This window comes from Balaenoptera ricei, chromosome 16 (genome assembly GCF_028023285.1).
Source record: "Balaenoptera ricei isolate mBalRic1 chromosome 16, mBalRic1.hap2, whole genome shotgun sequence".
Taxonomy (NCBI): Eukaryota; Metazoa; Chordata; class Mammalia; order Artiodactyla; family Balaenopteridae; genus Balaenoptera; species Balaenoptera ricei.
In genome coordinates this window covers 25,827,847-25,845,242 of record NC_082654.1, presented here as the reverse complement: position 1 = coordinate 25,845,242, position 17,396 = coordinate 25,827,847, and the positions used below count along the sequence as shown (strand labels likewise).

Sequence of the window (17,396 nt, the reverse complement as noted above, 5' to 3'; positions counted from 1 at the left end):
TAACTTAGAGCTAAGACTGGGAAATGATGTTGTTTAGGTCTCTTATTCAAAAGAGAGAAGTCATGGGCCTGCATTTGCTTACATATTTGCATATGTGTGGCTGGCCATAGAATTATGCATTTAGTTGGGTATCTGTGTCTACTTACATCGTGTTATAATTGTAAATACTGTTGCCGATATACACGTGGTATAGGAGTTATGTATACGAGACTGCATATGAAGCTATACGTGTACTTGGGGGGTAGCTGCAGAGGTGTACCTATGATGTGGTTGTGTGGATAATGCATCTGTGACTGTGTAAATAATGCAAACGTGGAATGGTCTACGTGAGGTTGCATAAGTGTGTACTGTGAGTGGCTGTGTGCACGGGACCGCAGATGTGCAGCTGTGTAGGGCCTGGATGGGACAGTGTACTGTGGCCACGCCCGTGGCTCTCGGGGTTGTGTGCCGGTGGTCATGCTTCACCGACTGAAGTGTCCGAGAGTCCATGTGGTTGTGGAGACAGAGGTGTGTTTGGGGTTCAGTGTGTGATGGTGTTTGGAGCAGCTGTGGGAGGGGATGGGGACGGGCCAAACCTTCCACCCTGCTCTTTTTCCAGGCCAGTGTCCCACTCTCCTTTGCTGCCAAGGCTCAGGGCTGCTTCCCCGCCTGGCCCCCCAGCTATGCTGCCCCACCCATCCTACCTCTAGGGTGCCTTTGCTTCACATTCAGCCTGTTCTCTCTGCTTCCACGACTTGGCCCCCTGTCCTGCGCCAGCACCCAGGGTCCAACCCACACTCCACCCTCAGGACAAGCCGGGCTCCTCGCAGCCAGTGCTCTGAGCCTGATGCTGAGCCAGCCACGGGTGGTGGCCACCCCTGAGTCCAGGCTTGCTGCTGCCTGGGGCTTGGGGCAGATACCAAAACAGGGTCTCACAGTCGTTCAGGAACAAGCTTTGGGGGTAGGGTGCGAGTCATGGGGCATCCCTGCTAATTCTGGAAAAGCCAATGCTTATTACACACCCTTCCGGCTGTGCTGTCACCGTCCGGAACACATACCCTCCGCTCTCCTTGAGGCAGGAGAAATGGGCCACCCACTGGCCTCGGGGCTCTGGAGGTGTTTAGAGGTTTGTTCAGAGGCCTGCCCCTAATTTGGATGTTGGAAAGGCCCTGGACTGGCAAACGTCTTGGTTCCTAATCAGCCTGTATGGCAGGCCAGGGGCTTCCCTGGAATAGTCTTGATCAGGCTCAAGCCCAACAGCTAGTGCTGGGGCTGCTGGAGCCCCCAGCTGGACCTGACCCCACCATCAGAACTTGTTGAGGCTGTGCCCTGGGGCCAGGCTGTGTCTGGATTTTGCTCCTCCTCTAGTTTCCCTGGAGCTGGCTGAATGAGGAGATTGTGAGCGGCTCCTTCTTCCTACTCTGTCCCTAAGTAATTGCTAGAATAGCTCTGGCCAAGGGAACCCTTTCTCAGAGGAAGGAGGCAATGAACGGCAGGGGTGAGGGGCACGGCCCAGGCAGAGACCCATACACGCTCAGTTCTCTCAATCTGAAGCTTCAGGGTAAATGTGGCCTTTCTTAGAGTCCAGCTGCCCAAATAATCCTGTCCTAAGTCCCATGACCCCTGCCCCCAGGATGCTGGCCAAAGACAGAGCCGCCCCCATTGTCACCCCAATTCCCAAGCGGCCCCTGCGCCCCCCTCCCGCCTCCCCCCCGCCAGCTAGAGTAGGTGAGAGGAAAGTCTGGCTGGTGAATCTGGGTAAGGAGGCCACAGGGCAGAGAGCAGCAGAGCCCAGGAAGGAGGAGAAGTGTTAGTGAAAGAGAGAACAGCAGCTGTGGGTGAGGAGAAGCTGGCTCCCATTGTCACCTCGGCTGTGCTGCCTGTTGACCATCCCGCCCAGGGTCCACCGGCGATCCAGGCGCCGCAGATGGGCCTTGCGTCTCTTGGACACTGGTGTGGGAGATGGCGATGGAACACGCGGCCGACGGGAACCGGCGGAGAGAATGGACATGAGGATGAGATGGGATGGGTGGGGAAGGGATGGAGGGAGGGAAGGTTCGCACCCCCAGGGCTTCACCGCCTGGACTGAGTCCCGGTGGCACATGCCTGCTGGAGGGGCGCGGATCTGACCAGTGGCGGCGCTGGAAGGTGAGGAATAACTCAACCAAAGCCAAATTGCATGGGTTATGCCCCCGAGCCTGGGAGGGGCTAGGAATTTAGAATCCCAGCACCTGAGAGGGCAAGAGGAGCCTTGGCTCCAGCCCAGTGCCAGGACGACCCTTGGTTGCGGCCCTAGGTGGAGGACACAGCTCCCACCATTGCTGGGCAGGGATGGTTCCCAGGAGGCTGTGCCCCACTCTCCACCAGGGCCCACATCCACCTGTTCCCCTGCCCCCACTCACTCAGCAAGTCCTGCTTGTGAACCTGCCACCACGAGCCAGGCACTGCGGGTGGAAGAACAAATGTGCCCAGCAGAGACTTGGGGTCTCTTCCTTGGGGGGCTTATAACTCTCACCATCCTGGGTTGGTTTATGTCTTTGCTTTTTCAGTCACCCCCAATGGATCAAGTCTGTTGAGGGCTAAGACTCTGCATCTCTGCGTCCCCAGGGCCTGGCACGGGGCTGATCCCTCAGAAATGTTGCCGAGTGAAGCACACACAGTAGGATGCCACAGGCCTTGGTCTGTTCCTTCCCCACATGCAACCCACTGGATTTCTGACAACGGAGGACCTGCCTCCCAGCTTTTCACTGCTCCACACTCCTTTCATCTGCACAGGTCCTCTGGCTGCTATGGACCAGCTCCACATGCCCCCCGCCTTCCTATGGGACGCCCAGGTGGATCAGGGGCCCCCACCTCCTGGCACTGCAGAAGGAGGGTGCCAGGCTGCCCAGGTCTGGGGGAGGGAGGCCAGCACTTTAGAGTCAAACTGTCCAGACACACCCGAGCCACACCCCACCAGGGCCTCCTGGGAAGTACTTATTTTTCCAGAGGGAGAAGAGTAGCCTGTTTGACCTGCTTCTTGTAAGCAGGAGGCCTGGACAAAAGGTTAGGGATATGGATTCAGTCCAGGCTGCACTGCCAGGTTACTGTGTCACCCTGGCAGGCTGCCATCCCTCCCTAAACCTGTTTCCTCATCTGTCTTTGGGGTTGACACCACCTGCCCCGGCGTGAAATAAGACAGGGACGGGACGGGCTCTGTGGAATGGAGATGAGGTCCTGTGTGAGGTCAGACCGGGAAGAACCTGGACAGCTGACCTCCTGGGGGTGTGTCCCCCTGGTTTCTCTGTGGGCAGAGGAGCTTCACTTCAGCTGATGCCCAGCCTGGGGCCACCTTAGCAGTAAGTGACAATTACCCGGTTTAAACCAGGTACCAAGACCATCTCACTGGAGCCTCACAAAAGCCCCATGTAGCTGGCACTCTCCCCATTCTAGAAATGGGAGGCCAGAGGCACAGGGATGTTCAGGAACCCTCTGAGTCACACACCTGAGCGTCAAGGCGGCACGCAAGTCCACGCAGTCTGGCTCTGGAGCCTGGACTCTAGACCCTGCGCCCTTTAGGCACCAACAGTGGAGAAGGCCTGGACCCTGGGGCCAGTGCCAGCCCAGGGAGAAAGGCAGGTCATTGCCGGTGGCTGCAGGGCACAGGCAGAGACCCAGGTTCGGGTCCTGGCTCTGCCACTAACTGATCTGGGGACTCTGTGGAGGTGACACCCCTCACTGAAGCACCCTGCCAACGTCGGGCCTGGACCCTCCTGATCAGCAGTGGACGAGAGGGTCTCAGCCTCCACCTCGGCCCTCCTGCCCCCTACTGAAACATTTCTGCATTCTCCACAGCACACCTGGCTTCAGGAGAAACATGAACATATGCCAGAATATCTGATAATAGAAATAAACCAAAACAGCCAATGGTCTCTTTTCTTTCTGAAGCAATGGAACATGAGCTGTTAGGGAAGCTCTGATGGGATGAAGGCTTCCAATTTCTGCCTATAGAGCTCAGGGGACCTACAATGCGATGGCAACGGGGCTGGGGTAGAGATGGCCAGAGAGGGGACCAGGGTGGGCTGATCTCTTAGCCACATTGCTGCCAGTGCAGAGACTGGCGGACACACCACAGCTGTTGGGCCTTGGGCTGGGGTACTGAGTCCTGAGCCCTTCCGTACAGCTGCGGGGAGATGCCCACGATGTGATGATGGAACTCACAGCTGCCCAAATGTTGCCAGGGGTGCAGGCACACAGGTCCTATCAAAGTGTGCAGAGGAACCTATTATCAGGAGGTTCGCCCTGAGCGTACACGCGCACGCGCACATACACACCCGCCCCCGCCCCTGCTTGAATGCAGAACCTCCACTGGCCGCCTGGTTCTTACTCCATCGAGGTCAAAATTCTCTATAACCTGTTACTGCTTGTTCTGTGCAAAGCACCCAATCTCTCTTCAAACCAGCCTGGTGGCATCAGTGCCCACGCACCTCTCAGGCTCTTTCCTGCCCACTTGGTGTCCTGGTCCTCCAGCATCTACCTGACGTCTCCACTCTGACTCTCTTGGCGTCACCTTTTCAGGTGGGGCTCCAATCCCCCACACACAGACACACATACACCCTCCTAGAATTGCTCACAAGAAAATGCTTCACGGAGGGGCATGCGGCATGGTGGGAAGACCACTGGCTGAGGAGGCCGACCAGGGCTCAAGCCTTATGAGGACAAATACATATCTAAATATTTGCAGCCTCAGTTCCTGCATCTGGAAGATGGAGATGGTGACAGAGCCCTCCCAGGGCGGTGAGGGCATTTCAAGGACCAGGGCAGACACCTAGGAGTGAGTGAGACCTCAGTACACTCTAGGGATTGTTATTTCTGAAAAGCCCTGGGATACCCCCCGGAATGTGGAACTGGATAGGAGGTGAGGCCTGGTGACTGCAGGCAAAACAGACCGGCCCCAGCTCAGGGGCTACGACCCTGCACCGCTGCAGAGGTGCGAGGGAACCAGAGACGAGATGGGGGACAGGCTCAGCCCCTGGGCTCGGGGAGCAGCCGGGAAAGACCGAGTACCTGGCCTGAACATGCCAGCCCTTCTCAATGGGGCCTGGTCTCTGGAAACCTGTCACAAGGCAGACATGCACTGCAGGGGCTGCAGTACTGGTCAAGGGACTGAAATACAGCATTTACATGGGAGGAAGGGCGGGGCTCCAACTGCCTGCCGAGTAACCGACATTTGGGGGAAGGATGAATACGGAGCTGGGGCTTGGCAGGCTGCTTATTTTGGCCTGGGCAGTGTGGAATGGGGCGTGGGGCAGGGGCAGGCCTGGAGGTGGCCTGAGCCCTGGGTGGCAGGCATGCATCCCCCTGGCTCTCAGATGTGCCCATTTGGACGGTCCCCACTGACCGTTAGGGCAAGCGTTCCTGCTGCCAGAATAAGGGAGGTTTGGAAGTCACTAGGAGTGGGCAGCCGGGAACGGGGTGGCTCAGACTCGCTGGGCTCTGGCAGCCTGCTCTGGGGAATACCCAAGTCCACGGATAGGCTGACCAGGCCAGTGCTGGCTGGGGTTGGGAGGAGGGGCAGGCTCCTTGAAATGCATTGGAGAAAACCCCAGAAAAACCTCACCAGGTCAGAGCTAATGAGAGAGGCTGACGGTGCAGGGGCTGGAGGCATCCCTGGGTTCCTGCAACACTGAGAAATGATTCACAGACCTGCCTTCCATGTCTGCACCCCTGACCGGGATAACAGGCACCTGGAAGAGAGGCCTCTGAACAGACTGTGCACGGCAGGAAGTTGTGTGCACACAGTCCCTTTGGGGTCGTCCCTGTCACAGAGAGCACAGTGTGGGGTGAGGAGGGCAAAGGTAGATCTCTGTGGGGACCCCCAGAGGAACCCAGGCCTGCTGGTGGGGAGAGAGACCAGCCCTAAGACCGTTCTCCCCAATCTCTGCCCCAAAGTTGCCAAAGCCTGAGATCCACACCCCAAGGGAATCTCCCCTCTAATTTTAGCCCCATGTGGGACCAGTAAGGACAGACCTGGCATTGGAGGTGAGCTTGTGGGTTGGCCTCAGTGACATGGGATCCTGGGAGAAGCAGGGGGGAAACATGATGCATATCATTTTAGAGTTTCTGATGGTTTTAGGGAGAAGGGTGGGAAAGCTGCGTCATCTCCCCGACCCCTTGAACCCGCAGGCGCTTACCTTCCCCAGTCTTGGAGGTGTTGATATCTGAGTCGTCCCGAGTACCATTCTGGGCCTCCAGGTAGGTGGCAGGGACCCAGCCCTGTTCCTCAGAGGTGCTCACGAACCACCAGCCTGCAGTGGGGACGAGAGAGCAGCCATGAGAGCCCGGCAGATGGCAGAGGTGGATGGGGCCAGGACGAGGAGGGAAGGAGCAGCGTGGAGGGGAGGGCACAGAGCCACACAGCCTGGGTGCCTGGCAAACGTCTTGCCCACGTCCAGCCTCCTGGAGCCCAGGCTCCTCGTTGAGAAAGAAGAAACCAACACGCTCCCTGAGAAGAGGGCCTGATGGACCGCAATCCACTCACACAGACATCTGATAACAAAAAAAAAATGGAAAATGAAATTGACACAATGACATGCCCAACACGTGAAAGTTACCTTGCAGGAAAGGTCAAGGGAGCTCCGACCAAACACAGAGATGGTGTAGGGTCTTTCAAGCCCACTAGGACCACCGTGTGACCTGGAGTGGGGACCACTTTCTCTGCTTTTAAAGGCACCTGGGGGTAAAGGCCTCACAGATACGTTCTGATGGTCACTGCTCCTGCTTCCCACCTCGGGTCAGTGGTATTTTCACATTGGTGCTACTCACAGCTGCCCTTCAGTATGTTGACAACTCAATCACAGTAAGTGGGCACTGCACCCTTGAGTGACCCTTGAGGGTTGTGGCCAAGTGATAACGGCTCATTCATTTTCTTTCCCCTTTGTTGGCTCGTTCATTCATCATTCAAACAAACACTGAGCAAAGTACTCCAAACTTGGGAGCCTTGGGACTCCACTACTTGCCTCCAAAGCCATTTTGGCACCAGTTCTCTTTTCTGTCCGTGACAGAGCTCAGCATTTCCAAACCTGGACTGTAGCCTGTCAGGAGACCCCAGGGTTCCTCCCTGGCCAGCACTGAGGCCCCATCACCACGTGGCCACAGCAGTGAGTGGCTGCCCGAGGAGGGGGCACAAGGGGACCTCCAGGCGCTCCCAGCTGGGCTTAGCCCTGGGAGGTGGAGGAGGTTGCCTGGGGGCTGCTGTGACAGCAGTGGAGAGGGACGGAGGACAGAAGCCCCACCACTGCACAGGACCGCAGCACCCAGGGTCAGCACCTAGGTCTTCAACTTCCGATGCTCCATGTCACAGGCCTGGGAGAGCAAACAGCCGGTGGTCTAGTCTTGAATGCCCACTGCACCCCACCCTTTCCAGGAAGTTCCACAACACTCTGCGTGCAGCTCTGCAAAACCTATGAAACACCATGACAGCTGTATGATACCATAATGTTGGATACATGTTCTTATACATTTGTCCACACCCACAGAACGTCTAGCACCAAGAGTGAAACCTAATGTAAACTAGGGACTCTGGGTGACTAGGATGTGTCAGTGCAGGTTCATCAGTTGTAACAAATGCACCACTCTGGTGCGGGAGGTTGAGGATGGGGCAGGCTGTGCGTGCGCGGGGGCAGGTGTATATGAGACACCTCGGTACCTTCCACTCAATTTTCCTGGGAACTTAAACTGCTCTAAAAAAAACCAAAGTCTTTAAAAAAAAAAAAAAAAGTTAAAGTCTCAGACAACCGTCTGGACTTCTGCGGTCCAGCCCTTAGCTGGGTCACTGCCCCTCCGGAACCTGGGATAGATGCCTTCTTTCCCTCCCTCTGCCAGATTCAGGTCAATTCCCTTGTCCTTCCCCCAAGTGGGATGGGTGTGGGCCACCTTCATAACACCCACGGCCACGTGCACCCTCTGGGCCTACCTGCCTGGGGCAGCACCGCCATCCTCCCTGACGCCCAGGCCACAGCACCGCAGCTGCTCAGGAGGCTGTGGCTGAGAGACCCCAAAGAAGCCAGAGGGGTCTCTGCCTGGGATGTCCCCTCCCCTTCTCGCAGGCTCTGGGGGAACACTCTCAGGAACCCCAACAGTCTCTGCCAAGAGGCCCCGGGCCCAGTGTTCTTCCACAGAGCCCGACTGGAGGTCACGGGACAGAGCTCCCGACCGGAGGTCACGGGACAGAGCTCCCGACCGGAGGTCACGGGACAGAGCTCCCGACCGGAGGTCACGGGACAGAGCTCCCGACAGGAGGTCACGGGACAGAGCTCCCGACCGGAGGTCACGGGACAGAGCTCCCGACAGGAGGTCACGGGACAGAGCTCCCGACCGGAGGTCACGGGACAGAGCTCCCGACAGGAGGTCACGGGACAGAGCTCCCGACAGGAGGTCACGGGACAGAGCTCCCGACCGGAGGTCACGGGCCAGAGCTCCCGACCGGAGGTCACGGGACAGAGCTCCCGACCGGAGGTCACGGGACAGAGCTCCCGACCGGAGGTCACGGGACAGAGCTCCCGACCGGAGGTCACGGGACAGAGCTCCCGACCGGAGGTCACGGGACAGAGCTCCCGACCGGAGGTCACGGGACAGAGCTCCCGACCGGAGGTCACGGGACAGAGCTCCCGACCTCATAGAGGCTCCTGCCCTGCGGCCCTGCCTCCTAGGCCACAGACGTCATTCTGACTGGTCTGCCACTTCCCCGGACACTGTAATGGTTCAGGGGCTTTTCCAGGAACTGACATGGGTGCTCTGGCGACCTGAACCCTAAATCCCACGTTAACCAAGAATCGCAGAGGTGTGTGGGAAGAGATGTCCTGAGAGTTAAGTCAATAAAACAAAGTCAGGAGATGGAGGAAGTCAGTCCTGATGACCACCACTTGACCCTGGGGTGCAGGTGCGCTAAAGCTAGACCGCCCTGTTGGACTTGCTAATTACAGTGAGCCAGTGACCTTCCTGGGCTGTTCAACTGAGCCAGAGTGGGTTTCACTCACTCACTAATGCCATCCCTACCCAGCAATCAGCAAGGTTCCTAATCAAAGGTCCACCATCATGAGTCAAGTCTGGAGAACAAAACCCAAGCCCACTGGGCACCTGCCACCACAGATTTTGGCATGTAAGGATGAAGCCCTCTGAGCCACTCTGGGTAAGCGGTCCCTCCCCGACCTCCCGCTCACAGGATAAGCTCCAAGAGCTCCAAAGAGCAGGCACCACAATTCCCAACTTGGAGTCACTTTTGGGAGGGTCTGGAAGGCTGAGGCTCTCACATGCCTGCCCAGGTCCAGGTCCCAATGCCAAAAGCTCAAAGGTTTTGGTTACCACACCCTCCAGACCCTCACCGAACTGTGTCCGGGGAGACGAAAGACCAGTTCCAGCCTCCAAAGCCAAGCCAAGTTCCAGTAGGCCAAGGAAGTGCTCTGAAGGCCTAGTCTCAAAGGGAAGCTCTTCTTCCCAGCAGAGGGTTTCCCCAGGATGGGCCCGGGCTGGGGCCAGGGACCTTATTGTCATCAGACAGAACAGGGATGTGCCTGGAGAAACAGCGGAGCTTGGATGCATGTGTCTCGTGGAGGATTTGCCAAGATCTCTCCCACGCCCAGCCCCTCTCGGCCTCTCTTTCTACACCAAGGTGTGTCCACTGCCAACTCCATCCTCTGAAACAACCTACTTGCTGTCTCAGTGGGAGCATCGTCTATCCTTTCCTTGTGTGACCCCATGGCTTCCCAGGAAAGAAGGCGACTTGGTGATCTCCTGGATGGCTGGGCTGACTGTCTCCTAAGCCCTCTCTCTACTTCTGGAATCTGGGCTCCAAAGTCATGCTCAGCAGAGGTGAACGAGGCAAGCCCCTCCATGGGTACCAGGAGGGCTTGCAGGGGATTTCTCCATCAGTCCCATCCAAGCTTGTCTGTGTCCTCACATGTGTGAAGCAAGCCCACTAGCCTGCTGACCTCTTGCTGTCCCCTCTCCTGACCTCTTCCCATGGCCATCTCCAGACCAGGGCCCTGCATGGACCTTTCTCCTTGGCTCCAAGGGCCTCATAATCCCAGGATTTAGGGCTCTTTTCTGCTGGTGGCATCGCTTCCCCTCCCTCCTAACTTCACCCTTTGGGAACCTTCCATGTACTTTCTGCTCCCTCCCTCCCCCCCAGGAGCCAGAGATCGGTGATGGAGGGATGGATCTGGACTTGTCTGTGCAGAGAATCTCCCAGGGGCAGGGGAGGGCTGGCCCTCCTCCTACCTCTGCTGCATAGGCCTGGCACTCAGGGTGAGCTGGGCAGGGACTTGCCGAGGGGCCGAGAGTGTGGCCGAGATGCCCAATGGGCAGGGCGGCACAATGGTCTGCGCCTCACACCACCTGGGTGCCCCTTGGAGGTGCCCCTTGGAGGTGCCAGGGCTGTCTCTGAGTCCTTCCCACCTCAAAATCTCTGTTGCACCACGAGTTTCTATGGAGCGTGGGTCACATTACTGGCTGACTGTGATCATCGCACCTCAGAGCAGCAACTTAGGATCCTATTCTCCTGCTGCACTCCCAAGACTTGGGGCTGAGACTCTCACCATCCTCACGGCTTTGTGGACCTGCCGACCTTGCCTGAGAACACTGGCCTGGACTTCCACTCCAGCCCTGACACACGCAGAGCTGGGCTGTGTGGCTTCAAGTCTCAGGTCCCTCCTGCACCAGACCCTGCAGAGAAGAGCTTGCCACTGGCTGGGCTGTAGGCACCTCCGCGAAGCAAAGGTAGACAGGCTCAGTCACCGCCCAGGCAGGCGTGGCTGAACAGGGGCAGAGGTGCCTACCCAGCTACACGCAGACCTCCTGGGAGCCCTGGCACGAGTCACACAGTTGGGCCTCTGGGGGAGGCTCCCGGGGCCTGCACCCACCCACAGCTGCTGACAGGCCTCTCCCAGATGCCAGCAGCTCAGACGTCAAATGCTGCAACTGGGGCTCCTGACCAAGGCCACTGCCGCTCCACCAAGGAGCAATTAGAGCCTGAACCACCGTGGGGGCAGCCCAGCTGGCCAAGAGGACTCAGGCGTCAGCCAGAACTCGGGGCTCCCAGGCTCCCCTCCAGCACACACCGTGTCCTCGTTCTTGCAGAGGCACATAGTGGGAGGTAGGTTATGTCCACACACACACGCGTGGATGGCTGCCTGTGCACCTGGAACAGAGGTGTGTCTGTACATGCATCACATGATGATGATTACGGTCAGACGCTGAGAAGGGCACTCTGTCAGGAGCTAACGTTACACACATTACTTGATTTAATCTTCAAGAACCTTATGTTTTACTATCGTCATCATCCCCACTTGACAGATGTGGAAACTGAGGCAGAATAGATCACAATTAGGAAGACGCAGAGCTGGACTCAAAACCAAGCAGTCCAGGGCTTCCCTGGTGGCGCAGTGGTTGAGAGTCTGCCTGCCGATGCAGGGGACACGGGTTCGAGCCCTGGTCTGGGAAGATCCCACATGCCGCGGAGCAACTGGGCCCATGAGCCACAACTACTGAGCCTGCACGTCTGGAGCCGTTCTCTGCAACGAAAGGCTGCGAGAGTGAGAGTCCCGCGCACCGCGATGAAGAGTGGCCCCAGCTCGCCGCAACTGGAGAAAGCCCTCGCACAGAAACGAAGACCCAACACAGCCAAAAATAAATAAATAAATAAATAAATAAATAAATAAATAAATAAATAAATAAAACAAAAACAAAAACAAAAACAAGCAGTCCAGCTTCACGACCCATATTCTTAACCACCACAGAAGTGGATTAGGTGCACATCTGTGGTATGCAAGTGCACAGGGGTGACTCCCTGAGAACGAGTGTCCCTGAATACTGGTGCTTTATATATGTGCCACCTGTGAGTGGGTATGTCCACGTCGCTGAGTGTTTGCTTTCTGTGCGTACACCATGAGTCGAGTCGCAGGTTTGAGAGTCTATGTCTACAGGTGAGGATCCTCTGGGGGTAGAGGGTAGTAATTAGGAATCTAGGGTCAGAAAGACTCAAATTCAGGTCCTGGCATGCAACTTCCTAGCTGTGTGATTTGGGGAAAATTACTAAACTTTTGTGAGCCTCAGTCTCCCCTCTCTGATATGGGAGTAGTAAGTTGAGCCCACCTCCCACGGTTGTTGAAATGAACAGATGAGACATAAGTAGCTTAGCTTGGGGCCTAGCACAGAGTAGGAGCTGAAAACCCTGAGCTCTGATCAGGGTGGTGGTGGGTATTTTGGTATTCTAGACTAACAGATTCAGCACCCATGGGTGGCCAGGTGGTGTGTGTGCCCAAGGAGTGTGTCAGGAGGTACTCAATACAGCTTGGTTAACTGATGTGTGTGTGTGTTTACTGCTATCTATGGAATTTGGGGGCTGTCTTCAGGGGTTTCAGAAGAATGGAAGGCGCTATCTTTTGCAATATGGCTTGCTCTTTTCTCAGCTGATGCAATGCATGATAGCAAGCATGGTGAGAAATGGGGCCGGGGGGAGATGTCCCTGGGGTTTTCCTCCTTGCCCTACATGTCTCAGGGCCCCCTCGGCCTGGCTCCTGTCCTTCAGCTCACACAGCTCCCCAGCACAGAGGTCCTGCAGCCTCCTTTCTCCTTTAGGAAGCCCTCCCTGACTGACCCCCAAGTCCCAATAGCATCCAAAGCATCACCCCCACAATTCACAGCAGCCTGTGCACTCTGAGAATAAGTCTTGTTGGGACTCTGTCGTGTCTATTTTGTCTCTAGGGCAGAGCTGAGCTTGCAGCAAGCACCACAGCAGATGAGGAAACTGAGGCACAGAGCCTAAGTGCTGGAGCCAAAGATCTGACTCTGAATCCCATCTTTGCCACTTCCATGCTCTGTGGCCTCAAGAAAGTGACTTAACCTTTCTGAGCCTTGGTTTCTTCATCTGTAAAATGGTAAGACTACCACACAGGCTAGCGTGAGGATGAGATAAAGAACATCGCGTGGGGCCTGGCACACCAGCAGGCGCCCATTAAATGGAAGCCATGAGCTTTACTCAACGAAGGGCTAAAGCCATACGACGTGGGAGGTAAGGTAGCCAGCACTCGTGGATGCCCAGGGACCGGCCTGAGCCACAATGTCTCACAATGTCTCATGTCCTTGGAAGATGGATCCAAACTCCAAGCTGGCCTGTGCTAGCCTTCCTCTTCTATCGTCCTAGCCTCCGTTCTTGGGAAAGGAAATTCAGCAAGGTTTTACTAAAGTACTGAGCTTTGGACTGATGAAGTGGCCATACCTGTGCCCAGTTGGGGGCAGTTGTTCCCCGACAGGCTGTCAGACTTGGCCTTTCCCCAAGAAGTCAACCCTGGTTCCCAGGCAAGACGGGAGCAGGCTCTTTTTTGTTGTGGGGGCAGAGGACTTAGTGGAACAGGAGTTGGTGGGGAGCCCCCAAGGGGCCTGGGCTAGCTGGGAGGCCCCTTACACACCCCGGCACCCCAGCCTGGCAGCCATGCTCTACCAGCGCCAGCCAGGCCACTGCTCAGGTAGGTCTTCCCAGCTGGAGTGCCTTATGCTGAGATGCCCCCCAGATGGGGCACGAGAGGGCTACCATGTCCATTCTTTTGAATGGGGAACTGCAAGCTGATGTCCAGGAGCACTAAGATGCTGGACGTACAGGAGAAGGCTTCCTTCTGGCGGCTCCAGGCTAAGCCCCCAGGCTGGGGATGTCGTCTGGGAGCTGAACTGGCCAAGCGTCCGAGAGCTGCCTCACCCTGGCCCCTCCTTCTGTGAGGACCGCGTGTCCACAGTGCCAGGGAAGAACAGAATTCAGCGAGGCTGGCCTATAGGCCAGGGCCCAGCCCTCTCCAGGAGGCAAAGGCCCAGAAAGAACAGCAAGGTCACCTGTCATAGCATCTGACCCGCTCAGTGGGACTCACTAAAACCCACTTCATGATGGCTCACGCGCCGAGGGTGGGAGAAGGCAGCACCGGGTGGCCTGGCCAGCACCTCCAGCTCAGGGCAGCGCTGGAGGACTACCCATGCCAGGTGGGGCAGGGAGCCCCTCAGCCACAACAGGCAAAAGCTCGGGCCCAGAAGGCAGGGTCTCCCTCTGTCCAGGCTGAGCACAGTCTTTAGCTGTTTGGCCAATTTCAAAGCCCTTTCAAACTGACTCTAAGTGGGGCTTCCCAGCGCTGACACTGGGGTGGAAAGGGTGGAGCTAGAAACAGAGTGAGGCAAGGACACACACACACACACGCACGCACGCACGCGCACGGAGGGAGTCAGAGATGGAGACAGAGGGAGGGGATGGGAGGACTTGGGAGAGGGACTGGGGGCCTTAGCCTCTCTAGAAGGGGGTTGAGCCTGGCCAAGGGTGGCAGGAAGCGAGGGGCACTCCCAGGCCACTGCTGTCCCCAGGGTGACCAGGCCACAATGGCCTCCTTAATGAGAGTGGATAATGAGCTCATTAGGGCCAGAGGAGGCCAGCTGCATGCAATCAGCATGTTAATAAAGTCTTCTGAGGTCACGGCTCAGACTAGAACACGACAGCTGGTGGGGGAGGGGGACCCTGCTCCTCCCTCTCCCTCTGAAACTCCCCCTGTCCTTCGAGGCGCTGTCCTCCCTGAGGTCTCCCCACCCTGCTCACCCCAGGGCTCAGCCCGCAGGCACCTCTTAGCCCCTCTTCCAAGATAGACCTCAGTTTGGATCCTGGCTTCACCACGTGCTCACTGGTGACCAGGAACAGGTCTGACCTCCCTAGCACAATAGCATAAGCTGGGGGCTTCCCTGGTGGCGCAGTGGTTGAGAATCCGCCTGCCAATGCAGGGGACACGGGTTCGAGCCCTGGTCTGGGAAGATCCCACATGCCGCGGAGCAACTAGGCCCGTGAGCCACAACTACTGAGCCTGCGCGTCTGGAGCCCGTGCTCCGCAACAAGAGAGGCCGCGGCAGTGAGAGGCCCGCGCACCGCGATGAAGAGTGGCCCCCGCTCGCCGCAACTAGAGAAAGCCCTCGCACAGAAACGAAGACCCAACACAGCCAAAAAGAAAAAAATTAATTAATTAATTAATTAAAAAATAGTATGAGCTGCCCATAGGGTTGCCTGGCATCCTGTGGTGCACTTGGGCTGGTGCATTGAAGACACACGGTGTACTCAACAACCAGCCTTTACTGAGCACCTGGCATGTGCCAAGCCCTGTTCTAGGCATCGGGATGCTGCAGAGAACAACCCCCAGTCAGGACGCAGGCTCTCCTCCTCTATCTCCCCCTGCACGGCACCCAAGATGGGCGCAGACACAACCTGTGCACTGGCGCTGGGGCCAGCGAGAAGGCGGGGCTGCCTCCCACTAGCCCTGGGCGCCCACCCAGAGGATATCGGGCAGGAGTTTGGAACACAGCAGCCTTGAGGTAACCTCCGAGCCTGCCTTTTCTTCCCCGCCTGGTCCTTCACATGGTCTGACCCAGGGTATCTGTGTGTGCAGTGCTACTGTATGCCCAGGCCTATGTGAGGGCTTCCGTGTGCGGGCGGGCAAGGGGGGATGGAGCCAGGAGCAGAGGCACAGTCCCAGGCCTCGAATACCTGCCCCCATTCTCCGTGTACGCTTGGCTCAGGCTTTGGCCCCTTCCTGAGAGTGAAATGTCCAGGCATTCTCGTGTCCTTTCCTTGGAGTGGTTTGGAGAAGGGGATGAAGAATCTGGGGGCACCGAATGGTGGACGGAGGGGAGATGCTGAGGACGAAGGGGGCTGAAGGGGGCCTGGCCAGGCACATGTCACCAGCCCTGCCCACCTGGCCACACTACACCTGGCACAAGGCTGTGCCTTAAGGGACCGCTTCTGCCCTGATCCCCTTCCCATAACCTTGGGGCAGATCTGAGGCTTCTACCTGAGAGCGGCCAGAGATGTGGGAAATGCAGGCCGTCCACGGCATGCTGTGCCTTTAAGAACAATGAAAGGAGGCCACCCTGGGCCAGGCCTCCCCTGGTCAGAAGGCTCTGTCACTGCGGCCTCTTGCCAAGACACACTCCAGCTCACAGCACGTGGCCTCTACAGTCCAAAGCAAACAGGAGCGGGTGACAGTCCCTCCTAGTCTCCCGCCTCCTCGGAGAGGCTCCCCTAGCCCCTCTCAAAGTACCTCCACAGCCCCTGCCTTCCTGCCTGACCCATTCCTCTGGTCCCACCTGTGGCCCCTACCCTCCTCTCTGTTGCCCACAGCCTCCCCTTCCCCCAGATGGGGCTCTCAGGCCACCAGGGCCCCAGAACCTTCCCTGGGCGCCTGAGGCCTGAATTCCAAGACCATTAGCACAGGCTGTTACGTCACAGTTTGGAAGGCTCTGTAGATCCGTGGCAAGAAGACAGCAAGAACTGGGCCGCTGCCACTCCTCCCCCAACCCTGCTCCAGCCTGCCCACCGCACCGGACGAGCCCAGAAGTCCAGCGCTGGGTCTGGGCAGGCCAAGGTCATGAGCGAGGCACCCAGCAGAAGGCAGAGAGGGGGCACATGCGAAAACGATGGGTAGAGGAGAATCATGTCTGTAAGCAAGGGCTCTAGAGTGAGGTTGCCTGGGTTTAAATCCCAGCTCTGCTGCTTACTAGAGCTGCATGATTTTGAGCAATCGCCTCAATTTCCTCGACTGTAAAACGGACCTATAGTATGCCTACATCTCACTGTATTGGTGGATGAGTAAATCTATGAAAAGGGTTCGGAATAGTGCCTGGTTCCTAGCAAGGCGCACCAAAGAGCTATCACTAAAGTTTAAGTGCAAACCACAGCGAATTTTAAAGAAGGAACCAAGACCTCAATGCCTCTCAATGACTGGTGTCAGGGTTGGGCAGGGAGGCAGGTGGTCTTAGGTGTCTGGAGTTTCTTGGAGAGAAAGCCTCTTGGTGTCACTGTTACTTGGCCTTGACCTTAGAAGGTCTCTACTGAAGATCTGGTTCTGTGCTTGGCACAGGTTGGGGGCGGGGACAGGGCGACCCAGGCAGCCTCATGCCTTAGACACAGTGATTGTTGATGCAACATTTGAGGAAACTGCAGACATCAGAGATGAAACTGAGTAGTCAGGGAAGAACTCCTAGAAGAGAGGAGACCTGAACTGAACCTCAGATTAAATCTGGAGGGAAGGAAGGAGGGGAGACGGCAATCTGGCAGGAGGAACAGGATGGGCAGGTAATGGGAGTACATGCAGCCCCAACCAGTAATGCTCACCATGCTTCACGGTGGGGATTCTTCCAGATGACAGTGAGAGGGGCAATCACCTTCAATGTCACTGTCCTCCAACTACCCTGAACAGAAGGTGGCTCAGGAGGGTAGGATTGCAAAAAGGTATTTTCTGCCATGATTGTAAAGGATGCAAACGGTGGGCGAGACGTGGCTCTGCAGGGTGAGTGAGGCATTCAGACGGAGGGAGGGGCGGCAGCGAGAAAAACAGAGAAGGGAGGTGTGGACCTCTCAGAATCAC

The 17,396-nt window shown here is 57.0% G+C and overlaps 1 protein-coding gene across 10 annotated transcripts in view; it reads right to left on the bottom strand.

The window, feature by feature from the left end:
- The window catches only part of SH3PXD2A (SH3 and PX domains 2A), a 246,745-nt gene that overhangs the window by 31,705 nt on the left and 197,644 nt on the right, over nt 1–17,396 (bottom strand). For all 10 annotated transcript variants that reach the window (XR_009497980.1, XR_009497978.1, XR_009497979.1 and 7 more), the window contains 2 exons: nt 6,153–6,266; nt 1,846–1,929 (listed from right to left, as the gene is read on the bottom strand). Coding sequence is in view for 4 of the 10 variants with exons in the window: in XM_059900003.1 (XP_059755986.1) it covers nt 1,846–1,929; nt 6,153–6,266 (198 nt within the window). In the remaining 6 variants the exon portion in view is untranslated. The remainder of the gene's footprint in view (nt 1–1,845; nt 1,930–6,152; nt 6,267–17,396) is intronic.